General features: G+C 37.8%; 1 protein-coding gene across 1 annotated transcript in view; it reads left to right on the forward strand.

The window, feature by feature from the left end:
- Positions 1-561: 561 nt before the first annotated feature.
- Positions 562-14,802, forward strand: part of LOC132429252 (solute carrier family 22 member 10-like) — a 38,848-nt gene continuing 24,607 nt past the window's right edge. Inside the window, exons 1-2 of the mRNA XM_060017481.1 lie at positions 562-963; positions 1,894-1,997. Of these exons, the coding sequence (XP_059873464.1) occupies positions 562-963; positions 1,894-1,997 (506 nt within the window). The remainder of the gene's footprint in view (positions 964-1,893; positions 1,998-14,802) is intronic.

Here is a 14,802-nt window from a genome sequence, read left to right on the forward strand (position 1 = left end):
GTAGCAATTGCACCATATTCCACTATGCTTTAATTAGAAACAAAGGATTATATTTTGTTAATTATTGTAAGTTAAAGTCAGTATAAACAAGAAAAACACTTGCTTTCTGTTCTTTCCCCAGAAAAATCATAAAGCATTCACTTCTGTGTCTCTCAAATTCCATTTTCTGGAAATGACTAAAGACTGTAGCAGGCATATTTTAGATTATTTAGAGACCATGTACACGCCAAAGTCCAATGTTGATTTCACAGAATCACTGAGAAGAAGCACGTTAAGTGAGTAAACCTTTAAACAGATTTAATGTTCATCAGATAGAAGTATCTTTGGTAAATAATTTTCTCTATGACTTTACTTAAAAAACTAATACCTCGTGATTCCAGACAGATTGGGGAAACTGCTTCCGATGTTCTGGTGCAGTAGCGAAGTGACGAGAACCATTGATGAGAAACTGATGTGAGGTCACATAGATTTAGTGTGAGTTAATGCAAGGAAACATTTTTCTCCCTTTGAACTTACCTCTACAAATTCATTGTGAGTTTTCTTGAAAATTGCCTCTTCACAATGGCTTTTGAGGAGCTTCTGAATGAAGTTGGTGGCCTGGGAAAATTCCAGATCCTTCAGATGGTTTTCGTTCTTCCTCCGGTCATGATAGCAGCCTGTCACATACTGCTGGAAAACTTCACTGCAGCCATTCCTGGTCATCGCTGCTGGGTCCCCATCCTTGATAATGACACTGTCTCTGATAATGACACTGGGATCTTCAGCCCTGATGTCCTCCTGAGAATCTTCATCCCGTTGGATTCTAACTTGAAACCAGAGAAATGTCATCGTTTCCTCCTCCCTCAGTGGCAGCTCCTTCAACTGAACGGGACCTTCCCCAACATGAGTGACCTGGACACAGAACCCTGTGTGGACGGCTGGGTGTATGACCAAAGCTCCTTCTCCTCCACCATCGTGACTGAGGTAAAGGCCCCATTTACCTCTTCTGAGTACGTGGTGTGGGTGTTTAGAATAACATGAATAGGCACTGTTCAAATATTCAGTTACTGAGTAGCTAGTATAACCAGCTTTCTTTTATTCTTTCAGTGATTGTTTATCTTTTTAATTGCCAAACACTTACATTACAACTGAGGATGATGAAATCAACAAACTGCTCATGAATTTTACTATCACAAAGCTTAAAATTTAATGTGAAGATTGACGTTTAGACAAGGACATACTTGATATAATGTGTGAAACATTATTCTTATTTATTATTTTTTTTTTTTGTGGTACGCGGGCCTCTCACTGTTGTGGCCTCTCCCATTGCGGAGCACAGGCTCTGGACGCGCAGGCCCAGCGGCCATGGCTCACGGGCCTAGCCATTCCGCGGCATGTGGGATCTTCCCGGACCGGGGCACGAACCCGTGTCCCCTGCATCGGCAGGCGGACTCCCAACCACCGCGCCACCAGGGAAGTCCTGAAAAATTATTCTTGGTCACTTGTTCTCAGTCTAGTTGCAATTGGAAATATTTGTATTAACTTAAAAAAATTCCTTTTCCTGACTAATTGTCAGAGAAACAAATCAGAATGTATTTCACTATAGGTGTGATCCAGGCATCAATGATTAAAAAAAAATAAACAAACCTCAATTTTTCCAATGTGTGACAAAGATTGAGAACCACTGAGGTATGCAGTGCTCAGTCAATATGAAGACTGTCCCTGGTATAACCTGGTAGAGTGAGCTGAGGATCTAGCGAAAGCCATGCTTAAGCTGAGACATGAATGATACAGATGAGTAGATGTAGTAAAGGAAACCAGAGGGCGTGTTCACTGAGGGCTATTGGAGTCAGTGCGCATCGAATGGTAAAAGATGCTGTGAAGCTCCTCTGTGCTGGTTTCCTTCTCTTCCAGTGGGACCTCGTATGTGATTATCAGTCACAGAAACCAGTGGTTCAATCCTTATTCATGGCTGGAATGCTGGTGGGGGGCCTCATATATGGCCATCTCTCAGACAGGTGAGTGTCTCCAGATCACTGCTGCCCTTCCTCTGTGGTGTTTTCACAGTTTATGATTAATTGCTTCATAAAGATTCTTTATTGAGTCCCAATATACAATTTATACTGTTGTGGGTTGTCTTGGTTCCAAGGGAGCTATAGATGGAAATGCAGAATTAGAATCATTGTGATGAGTGTCATTTTGTTGCCACAGAGCTCTCTGTACTGGTCACATAAATGGCCTCTTCATAAGATCTGGGTGCATTTCAGAATAGTAGTTTGAGGTGAGTTACCATAAACTTCATTTATAAAGGTGAGAAGGAGGTACCAATGGGAAGTGAGAGGAAGGTGCTTCAAGGTAGGAGGTTCTGCCTGTTTGAAGAAACAGCATTGTAGGCCTTTCCCAAGGATTCAGTGAGCTAAATGTTTGTGGGTTCTCACATTAGTCCTCATATCATGGTTACCCCACTATAATTAGTATTGATTTCTATAAAATTTGTGTGCTCAGTGAGATGGTACTGAAGTTGAATTAGAAATAATTGTGGCTATAATCTGTATGTTTAATTTTGTAAGAGATAAAAAGCCTCATTAGAGGTAATGCTTTCAACAATATAAGGTAACTAATCTATAGAACTCAGGAGTCATAATTTTTGGAGTCAGAAGTTTGGGTTATCCTGTGCCTGGCAGGGGTCATCCAAAAGTAAGAGGACCAGCATGGCTGCCACATACTCAAGTCTCCCATAGGGGAAATGGGAGGCTTAAAGTACCCCTTGTCATCTGTAAGCCTAACGTCCTTTAATCTTACAGCTGAAAATTGTGGACTCTGAATGTGTCACCTCTCGAATCATGATTCTGTTCTATTGGTTTATCTGTCTCTTTATATGCCAGTACCATACTCTTTTGATTATTATAGCTTTGTAATATAGCTTGAAATAGACAGTGTTCTGCTTCTAGCTTGGATCTTCTTTGTCAGGATTGCTTTGACTATTTGGGTTCATTTGTGATTTCATATAAATTTTTGGACAGTTTTTTTCTGTTTCTGTGAAAGATGCCACTGGAATTTTGATAAATATTGCACTTAATCTATAGATGGCTCTGGGTAGTGTGAACATTTTAAAAATATTAATTTTTCTCATCCATGAACATGAGTTCTTTCCATATATTTTTGTCCACTTCAATTTCTTTCATCATCTTGTTTTTTCAGTGTCCAGATCTTTCATCTCCTTAATCATTTTATTGTTTTTGATGCTATAGTAAATGGGATTGTTTCTTTTATTACCCTTTTCAGATATTTCATTGTTGGTATATAGAAATGTGTTTGATTTTGTTTCCTGCAACTGTACTGAATTTGTAGATAAGTTCTAACAAAGTTTTTGGTTGAGTCTTCAGGGTTTTCTATATACAAGTTCATATCATCTGTAACAAAAAACATATAATTCTTTCTTTCCCATTTGAATACATTTTACTTCTTTTTCTTGTCTGATAGCTCTGATTAGGACTTCCAGAATTATGCTGATAGGAGTGGTGTGAGTGGGCTCCCTTTATTCCCTTGAACTTAGAGGAAAATCTTGCAAACTGTCACTACTGAGTATGATGTTATCTGAAGGCTTGTCATATATCACTTTTATTGTGTTGAGTTATGTTTCTTCTACACCCAATTAATCGAGCATTTTTATCATGAAAGGATATTGTATTATATAAATGGATTTTTCTTTATCTTTTGAAATGATCATATGATTTTTAACTTTCATTCCATTAATATAGTGTATCATGTATATTGATTTCCATATGTTGAACTCCTTGCATCCTAGGGATGAATCACACTTCATCATATTGTATGACCCTTTTAATGTGCTGTTAAATTTGGTTTGCTATTATTTTGATGAGAAATTTTTTGCATCTATATTCATCAGAGATGTTGGACTGTAGTTTTCTTGTTGTGTCCTTATCTTATTTTGATATCTTGAAAATGGTGGTCTTCTAAAATGAGTTTGACCATAATTCAAAAAGATACATGTACCACAAAGTTCATTGAAGCACTATTTACAATAGCCAGGACATGGCAGCAACCTAAATGTCCATCGACAGATGAATGGATAAAGAATATGTGGCACATATATACAATGAAATATTACTCAGCCATGAAAAGGAACGAAATTGAGTTATTTGTAAGGTGGATGGACCTAGAGTCTGTCATACACAGTAAAGTAAGTCAGAAAAACAACAGGAAAATGTATGCTAGCACACATGTATGTAAACTAAAAAAATGGTACTGATGAACCTAGTGGCAGGGCAGGAATAAAGACACAGACATAGAGAACAGACTTGAGGACACAGGGGGAAGGGGAAGCTGGGACAAAGTGAGAGAGTAGCATTGACGTATACACTACCAAATGTAAAATGGATGGCTAATGGGAAGCTGCTGCATAGCACAGGGAGATCAGCTCGGTGCTTGGTGATGACCTGGAGGGGTGGGATAGGGAGGGTGGGAGGGAGGCTCAAGAGGGAAGGGATGGGGGATATATGTATACATATAGCTGATTCACTTTGTTGCACAGCAGAAACTAACACAGCATTGTACAGTAATTATACTTCAATAAAGATATTAAATAAATAAATAAATAAAATGAGTTTGAGACTGTATTCTCCTCTTTAGTGTTTTGGAAATGTTTGAGAAGAGTTGGTGTTTATTCTTCAAGTGTTTGTAAGAATTTACCTGTGAAATTATCAGGTCTTTTAAAAAAAGTTTAAATATAGTCAATTTATAGTATATTAGTTTCAAGTACATAAAATTGCGATTCAATATTTTTATAGATTATATTCCATTTAAAGTTATTACAAATTAACAGCTACATTTACTTGTGCTCTACAATTTATTCTTGTGGCTTATCTATTTTATTCATAGTAGTTCATGTCTCTTAATCTCATCCCCTATCTTGCCTCCCCCGCCCTTCCCTTGCCCCATTGGTAACCACTGATTTGTGAGTCTGTTTCTGTATAATTACATAATTCATTTGTATTATTTTTTAGATTCCACATATAAATGAAAGCACAGAGTATTTGTCTTTTTCTGTCTGACTTTTTTCTCTAAGCGTAATACTCTGTAGGCCCATCCACGGTGTTGCAAATTGTAGAATTTCCTTCTTCTTTTTTTTTTTTTTTTTGCGGTATGCGGGCCTCTCACTGTTGTGGCCTCTCCCATTGCGGAGCACAGGCTCCGGACGCGCAGGCTCAATGGCCATGGCTCACGGGCCCAGCTGCTCAGCGGCATGTGGGATCTTCCCGGACCGGGGCCCGAACCCGTGTCCCCTGCAACGGCAGGCGGACTCTCTACCACTGTGCCACCAGGGAAGCCCCTCCTTCTTTTTTATCATTGAGTAATATTCCACTGTATGTATATATGTAGATATGTGTGTGTGTGTGTGTGTGTGTATATATATATATATATATATATATATATATATAAAATATCTTCTTTATTCATTCATCTGTTGATGGACACTTAGGTTGCTTTCATATCTTTTCTATTGTAAATAATGCTGCTATGAACATTTGTATGCACTTATCTTTTTGAATGGTGTATTTTTCTTTTCAGATATGTATCCAGAAGTGGTATTGCTGGATCATACGGTAGTCTATTTCTAGTTTTTTGAGGAAACTCCATACTGTTTTACATAGTTTCTGCACCAATTCACATTCCCACCAACAATGTATAAAAGTTCCCTTTTCTCCGTATTTTCACCAAGAGTTGTTGTTTGTGGTCTGTTTCATGATAAGTATTTGATAGCTTTGAAGTGATATCTCATTGTGATTTGGATTTGCATTATCTGATGATTCCTAGTGTTGAGTATCTTTTCATGTGCCAGTTGGTCATCTGTTTTTGTATTTGGAAAAATGTCTAATCAGTTCTTCTGCCCATTTTTATATAGGGTTGTTTACTTTTCTTGATATTGAGTTATATATGTTGTTTAAATATTTTGGATATTTTCTTTTGAGGATGGGTGAGGTTTCGATTAGTGATTCAATATCTTTCATCATTATTGGTGTGTTCAGATACTGAACTTGCTAATGTTTCTGTCTTGGTACATTGTATGTTTCTAGAAATTTTTCCCTTTATTCTAGGTTATCCACGTTGTCACTTATAAATATCTGCAGTAGCCTCTTTGTATCTCTGTAGTATCAGCTGTAATCTATCTTCTTTCATTTTAAATTTTTTAATTTAAATATTCTCTCATTTTCTTAGTCAAATAAGTTTCTCAATCTTGTTTGCTTTTTCAAAAAATCCCGACTTGGTTTTGTTGATGGTTTCTATTGTTTTCCTAGTTTCTATTTTATTTATTTCTGAACTGCTATTAGTTATTTCTTTCCTTCTGCTAACATTGGGCTTAGTTTCTCCTCTTTTCCAGTTCCTTCAGGTGTAAATTAATGTTATTTGAGAGCTTTCTTTTTTTAAAACATCTTTATTGAACTATAATTGCTTTACATTGTTGTGTTAGTTTCTGCTGTATAAAACAGTGAATCAGCTATACATATACATATATCCCCAAATCCCCTCCCTCTTCGTCTCCCTCCCACCCTCCCTATCCCACCCCTTTAGGTGGACACAAAGCACTGAGCTGATCTCCCTGTGTTATGCAGCTGCTTCCAACTAGCTATCTGTTTAACATTTGATAGTGTATATATGTCAATGCTACTCTGTCACTTCTTCCCAGCTTACCCTTCCCCCTCACCATGTCCTCAAGTTCATTCTCTACATCTCCATCTTTATTCCTGTCCTGCCCCCAGGTTCTTCAGAACCATTTGGTTTTTTTTAGATTCCAAACATATGTGTTAGCCTACGGTATTTGTTTTTCTCTTTCTGATTTACTTCACTCTGTATGACAGATTCTAGGTCCATCCACATCACTACAAATAACTCATTTTCATTTCTTTTGATGGCTGAGTAATATTCCATTGTATATAGGTGCCACATCCCATTTATCCATTCATCTGTCGGTGGACACTTAGGTTGCTTCCATGTCCTGGCTACTGTAAATAGTGCTGCAATGAACATTGTGGTACATGACTCATTGAATTATGGTTTTCTCATAGTGTATCCCCAATAGTGGGATTGCTGGATTATATGGTAGTTTTATTTTTAGTTTATTCAAAAAATTTTTTTTATTTTTAGTTTTTTAAGGAACCTCCATACTGTTTTCCATAGTGGCTGTATCAATTTACATTCCCACCAACAGTGCAAGAGGGTTCCCTTGTCTCCACACCTTCTCCAGCATTGTTTGTAGATATTTTGATGTCGGCCTCACACCTGACTGGTGTGAGGTGATACATCATTGTAGTTTTGATTTGCATTTCTCTAATGATTAGTGATGTTGAGTATCCTTTCATGTGTTTGTTGGCAATCTGTATATCTTCTTTTTTTTTTTAACGTCTTTATTGGAGTATAATTGCTTTACAATGGTGTGTTCACTTTCTGCTTTATAACAAAGTGAGTCAGTTATACATATACATATGTCCCCATATCTCTTCCCTCTTGCATCTCCCTCCCTCCCACTCTACCTATCCCACCCTGCTAGGTGGTCACAAAGCACCGAGCTGATCTCCCTGTGCTATGTGGCTGCTTCCCACTAGCTATTTGTTTTACGTTTGGTGGTGTATGTAGGTTCATGCCACTCTCTCACTTTGTCCCAGCTTACCCTTCCCCCTCCCGTATCCTCAAGTCAATTCTCTAGTAGGTCTGCATCTTTATTCCTGTCTTGCCCCTATTCCTGTCTTGGTTCTTCTGACCATTTTTTTTCTTAGATTCCGTATATATATGTGTTAGCATACGGTATTTGTTTTTCTCTTTCTGACTTAATTCACTCTGTATGACAGATTCTAGGTCCATCCACCTCACTACAAATATCTCAATTTCATTTATTTTTATGGCTGAGTAATATTCCATTGTATATATGTGCCACATCTTCCTTATCCATTCATCTGATGATGGACAGTTAGGTTGCTTCCATGTCCTGGCTATTGTAAATAGAGCTGCAGTGAACATTTTGGTACATGACTCTTTTTGAATTATGGTTTTCTCAGGGTATATGCCCAGTAGTGGGATTGCTGGGTCGTATGGTAGTTCTATTTGTAGTTTTTTAAGGAAACTCCATACTGTTCTCCATAGTGGCTGTATCAATTTACATTCTCACCAACAGTGCAAGAGTGTTCCCTTTTCTCCACACCCTCTCCAGCCTTTATTGTTTGTAGATTTTTTGATGATGTCCATGCTGATTGGTGTGAGATGATACCTCATTGTAGTTTTTTTTTTTTTTGGGGGGGGGTATGCGGGCCCATTTTTTCTAGGTATTTTTTGATTTCCTCTTTGATTTCTTCAGTGATCTCTTGGTTGTTTAGTAGTGTATTGTTTACCCTCCATGTGTTTGTATTTTTTATGGATTTTTTCATGTAATTGATATCTTGTCTCATAGTGTTGTGGTCGGAAAACATACTTGATACAATTTCAATTTTCTTAAATTTACTAAGTCTTTATTTGCGGCCCAAGATATGATCTATCCTGGAGAATGTTCCATGAGCACTTGAGAAGAAAGTGTATTGTGTTGTTTTTGTATGGCATGTCCTATAAATATCTATTAAGTCCATCTTGTTTAATGTATCATTTAAAGCTTGTGTTTCCTTACTTGTTTTCATTTTGGATGATCTGTCCATTGGTGATAGTGGGGTGTTAAAGTCCCCTACTATGATTGTGTTACTGTTGATTTTCCCTTTCACGGCTGTTAGCATTTGCCTTATGTATTGAGGTGCTCCTATGTTGGGTGCATAAATATTTACAATTGTTATATCTTCTACTTTGATTGATCCCTTGATCATTATGTACTGTCCTTCTTCGTCTCTTGTAATACTCTTTACTTTAAAATCTATTTTGTCTGATATGAGAATGGCTACTCCAGCTTTCTTTTGATTTCCATTTGCATGAAATATCTTTTTCTATCCCCTCACTTTCAGTCTGAATGTGTCCCTAGGTCTGAAGTGGGTCTCTTGTAGACCGCATATATACGGGTCTTATTTTCATATCCGTTCAGCCAGTTTATATCTTTTGATTGGAACATTTAATCCTTTTACATTTTAAGTAATTATCGATATGTATGTTCCTATTACCATTTTCTTAATTGTTTTGCATTTGTCCTTGTAGGTCTTTTCCTTCCCTTGTGTTTCCTGCCTAGAGAAATTCCTTTAGCATTTGTACAGCTGGTTTGGTGGTGCCAAATTCTGTTAATTTTTTGCTTGTCTGTAAAGGTTTAATTTCTCTGTTGAATCTGAATGAGATCCTTACTGGGTAGATTAATCTTGGTTGTAGATTTTCCCCTTTCATCACTTTAAATATATCCTACCACTTCCTCCTGGCTTGCAGAATTTCTGCTGAAAGATCACCTGTTCAACTTATGGGGATTCCCTTGTACATTATTTGTTGCTTTTCCCTTGCTGCTTTTAATATTTTTTCTTGGTATTTAATTTTTGATAGTTAGATTAATATGTGTCTTGGTGTGTTTCTCCTTGGAATTATCCTGTATGGAGCCTCTGCACCTCCTGGACTTGATTGACTATTTCCTTTTCCATATTAGGGAAATTTTCAACTATAATCTCTTCAAATATTTTCTCAGACCCTTTCTTTTTGTTTACTACTTCTGGGACCCCTATAATTCAAATGGTAGTGCATTTAATGTTGCCCCAGATGTCTCTGATACTGTCCTCAATTCTTTTCATTGTTTTTTCTTTATTCTGCTCTGCAGCAGTTATTTACATTATTTTATCTTCCAGGTCACTTATCCGTTCTTCTGCCTCAATTTTTCTGCTATTGATTGATGCAGGGTTCATCAACTTGATTGTGGGGATTTAGTCCACTGCTCCTGAGGCTGCACGGAGAAATTTCCCTTTCTCTTCTTTGTTCGCACAGCTCCTGGGGTTCAGCTTTGGTTTTGGCCACACCTCTGGATGTACGTCGCTCTCAGGCATCTGTTCCCCACAGGAAGGAAGGGGTTAAAGCAGTGGCTGATTAGGGGGCTCTTGCTTACTCATGCCAGGAGCAGAGAGGGGTACGGTAGTTTTAACTGGAATGCGGGGTGAGCCTGTGGTGGCAGAGGTCACCGTGATGTTGCAACAGCCTGAGGTGTGTAGTGTTTTCTCCTCGGGAAGTTGTCCCTGGATCGCGAGACCTGGCAGTGGCGTGCTGCACATGTTCCTGGGGGTGTGTGTGTGGATAGTGACCTGTGCTTGCACACAGGATTCTTTGTGGCTGTGGCAGCAGTGTTAGCATTTCTTTCCTGTCTCTGGAGCTCATTTAGGCAGTGCTCTGCCTTCTGTGGGCAGACAGGGAAGGAATCCCCTCTCCTCACGCACCCTGAAACAATGGTCTCTTGCCTCTTTGGCAGGTCCAGACTTTTTCCCGGACTCCCTCCCAGCTAGCTGTGGTGTACTAGCCCTCTTCAAGCTGTGTTCATGCAGCCAACCCCAGTCCTCTCCCTGGGATCTGACCTCTGAAGCCCAAGCCTCAGTTCCCAGCCCCCACTTGCCCTGGGGGGTGAGCAGACAATCCTCTCAGGCTGATGAGTGCTGGTCAGCACTGATCCTCTGTGTGGGACTCTCTCTGCTTTGCCCTCTGCATCCTTGTTGCTAAGCTCTCCTCTGGGTCTCTGAAGCTTCTCCCCCACCCACTCCCTGTCTCTGCCAGTGAAGAGGCTTCTTAGTGTTGGAAACTTTTCCTCCTTCACAGCTCCCTCCCAGGGGTGCAGGTTCCATCCCTATTATTTTGTCTCTGTTTTTTATTTTTCTTATGCCCTACCCAGGTATGTGTGGATTTTCTTGCCTGTTGGGAAATCTGAGGTCTTCTTCCAGCGCTCAGTAGGTGTTCTGTAGGAGTTGTTCCACATGTAGATGCATTTTTGTTGTATTTGTTGGGAAGAAGGTGATCTCCACCTCTTACTAGCCTGCCTTCTTGAAGGTCCCCCTCTAGTTATCTATTTTATACATATCAGTGTATATATGTCAATCCCAATCTCCCAATTCATCCCGCCACACACCCGTCCACTTTCGCCGCTTGGTGTCCATACATTTGTTCTCTACATCTGTGTCTTTATTTCTGCTTTGCAAACCGGTTCATCTGTACCATTTTTCTAGATTCCACATATATGTGTTAATATACTATTTTTGTTTTTCACTTTCTGACTTACTTAAATCTGTATGACAGTTGCTACATCCATCCACGTCTTTATAAATGACCCAATTTCGTTCCTTTTTAAGGCTGAGTAATATTCCATTGTATATATGTACCACATCTTCTTTACCCATTCATCTGTCGATGGGCATTTAGGTTGCTTCCATGATCTGGCTATTGTAAATAATGCTGCAATGAACATTGGAGTGCATATGACTTTTTGAATTAGGTTTTTCTCTGGGTATGTGCCCAGTAGTGGGATTGCTGGGTTGTAATGCAGCTCTATTTTTAGTTTTTTAAGGAACCTCCATGCCATTCTCCATAGTGGCTGTATCAATTTACATTCCCACCAATAGATGCAAGAGGGTTCCCTTTTCTCCACACCCTCTCCAGTATTTGTGGTTTGTAGACTTTCTAGTGATGTCCATTCTAACTGGAGTGAGGTGATACCTCATTGTAGTTTTAATTTTCATCTCTCTAATAATTAGTGATGTTGAACAGCTTTTCATGTGTCTCTTGGCCATCTGTATGTCTTCTTTGGAGAAATGTCTATTTAGGTCTTCTGCCCATTTTTGGATTGGGTTGTTTGTTTTTTTAATATTGAGCTGCATGAGCTGTATGTATATTTTGGAGATTAATCCATTGTCTGTTGCTTCTTTTGCAAATATTTTCTCCCATTCTGAGGGTTGTCTTTTTGTCTTGTTTATAGTTTGCTTTGCTGTGCAAAAGCTTTTAAGTTTTGTTAGGTCCATTTGTTTATTTTTGTTTTTATTTCCATTACTCTAGGATGTGGGTCAAAAAAGATCTTGCTGTGATTTATGTCAAACAGTGTTCTTCCTATGTTTTCCTGTAAGAGTTTTATAGTGTCTGGTGTTACATTTAAGTCTTTAATCCATTTTGAGTTTTTTTTGTGTGTGTGTGTATGGTGTTAGGGAGTGTTCTAATTTCATCATTTTACATGAAGCTGTCCAGTTTTCCCAGCATCACTTATTGAGGAGTGTGTCTTTTCTCCATTGTATATCCTTGCCTCCTTTGTCATAGATTAGTTGACCATATGTGTGTGAGTTTATCTCTGGGCTTTCTATCCTGTACCATTTATCTATATTTCTGTTTTTGTGCCAGTACTAAATTGTCATAATTACTGTAGCTTTGTAGTATAGTCTGAGGCCAGGGAGTATTATTCCTCTGGCTCTGTTTTTTTCCCTGAAGATTGCTTTGGCTATATGGGGCCTTTGTGTCTCCATACAAATTTTAAGATTTTTTTGTTCTGGTTCTGTAAAGAATTCTGTTGGTAATTTGAATCTGTAGATTGCTTTGGGTAGTATTGTCATTTTCACAATAGTGGTTATTCCATTGCAAGAACATGGTATATCTCTCCATCTGTATCATCTTTGATTTCTTTCATCAGTGTCCTACAGTTTCCTGAGTACATGTCTTTTACCTCCTTAGCTAGGTTTATTCCTAGGTATTTTATCCTTATTTTTGCAGAGGTGAATGGGATTGTTTCCTTAATTTCTCTTTCTGATCTTTCATTGTTAGTGTATACGAATGCAAGAGATTTCTGTGCATTAATTTTGTATCCTGCAATTTTACCAAATTCATTGATTAGCTCTAGTAGTTTTCTGGTAGCATCTTAGGATTCTCTATGTATAGTATCATGTCAACTGCAAACAGTGACAGTTTTACTTCTTCTTTTCCAATTTGTATTCTTTTATTTCTTTTTCTTCTCTGATTGTCATGGCTAGGACTTCCAAAACTATGTTGAATAATAGTGGCGAGGGTACACATCCTTATCTTGTTCCTGGTCTTAGAGGAAATGCTTTCAATTTTTCACCATTGAGAATGATGTTTGCTATGGGTTTGTCACATATGGCCTTTATTATGTTGAGATAGGTTCCCTCTATGCCCAGTTTCTGGAGAGTTTTTATCATAAATTGTTGTTGAATTTTGTCAAAAGCTTTTTCTGCATCTATTGAGATGATCATATGGTTTTTATTTTTCAATTTGTTAATACGGTGAATCACACTGATTTATTTGTGTATATTGAAGAATACTTGCATCACTGGGATGAATCCCACTTGATCATGGTCTATGATGCTTTTAATGTGTTGTTGGATTCTGTTTGCAAGTATTCTGTTGAGGATTTTTGCATCTATATTCATCAGTGATATTGGTCTGCAATTTTCTTTTTTTGTAGTGTTTACCTGTTTATATTTCCTATTTCTTCTTGGTTCAGTCTTGGAAGGTCATACCTTTCTAAGAATTAGTCCATTTCTTCCTGGTTGTCCAGTTTATTGGCATAGAATTGATTGTTGTAGTTTCTTAGGATGCTTTGTATTTCTGCAGTGTCTGTTGTAACTTCTCCTTTTTCATTTGTAATTTTATTGATTTGCGTCCTCTGCCTCTTTTTCTTGATGAGTCTGGCTAAATATTTATCAATTTTGTTTATCTTCTCACAGAACCAGCTTTTAGTTTTATTGATCTTTGCTATTGTTTTCTTTGTTTCTATTTCATTTATTTCTGCTCTGATCTTTATGATTTCTTTCCTTCTACTAACTTTGGGTTTTGTTTGTTCTTTCTCTAGTTCCTTTAGGTGTAAGGTTAGATTGTTTATCTGAGACTTTTCTTGTTTCTTGAGGTAGGATTATATTTGCTATAAACTTCCCTCTTAGAACTGCTTTTGCTGCTTCCCATAGGTTTCGGATCATCGTGTTTTCTTTGTAATTTGTCTCTAGGTATTTTTTGATTTCCTCTTTGATTTCTTCAGTGATCTCTTAGTTATTTAGTAACGTATGGTTTACCCTCCATGTGTTTGTGTATTTTACTTTATTCCCCCTGCAATTTATTTCTAATTTCATAGAGTTTTGGTTAGAAAGATACTTGATATGATTTCAACTTTCTTAAATTTACTGAAGCCTGATTTGTGACCCAAGATGTCATCTCACCTGGAGAATGTTCCGTGTGCACCTGAGAAGAAAGTGAAATCTGTTGTTTTCGGATGAAATGTCCTATAGATATCAGTGAAATCTATCTGGTCTATTGTGTCATTTAAAGCCTTTGTTTCCTTATTAATTTTCTGTTTGGATGATCTGTCCTTTGTTTTATGTGAGGTGTTAAAGTCCCCAACTATTATTGTGTTACTGTAGATTTCCTCTTTTATAGCAGTTAGCATTTGCCTTATGTATTGAGGTGCTCCTAAGTTGGATGCATATATATTTATACTTGTTATAACTTCTTGTTGGATTACTCTCGTGACCATTAAGTAGTGTCCTTCCTTGTTTCTTATAACATTCTTTATTTTAAAGAGTATTATGTCTGATATGAGTATTGCTACTCCAGCTTTCTTTTGATTTCCATTTGCATGGAATAACTTTTTCCATCCCCTCACTTTCAGACTGTATGTGTCCCTAGGTCTGAAGTGGGTCTCTTATAGACAGCATATATATGGGTCTTCTTTATGTATCCATTCAGGCAGCCTGTGTCTTTTGGCTGGAGCATTTAATCCATTCGCAGTGAAAGTAATTATCAGTATGTATGTTCCTATTACCATGTTAAAAATTATTTTGGTTTTGTTTTTGTAGGTCCGTTTCTTCTCTTGTGTTTCCCACTTAAAGAAGT

The sequence above is a fragment of the Delphinus delphis genome, chromosome 8 (genome assembly GCF_949987515.2).
Source record: "Delphinus delphis chromosome 8, mDelDel1.2, whole genome shotgun sequence".
Taxonomy (NCBI): Eukaryota; Metazoa; Chordata; class Mammalia; order Artiodactyla; family Delphinidae; genus Delphinus; species Delphinus delphis.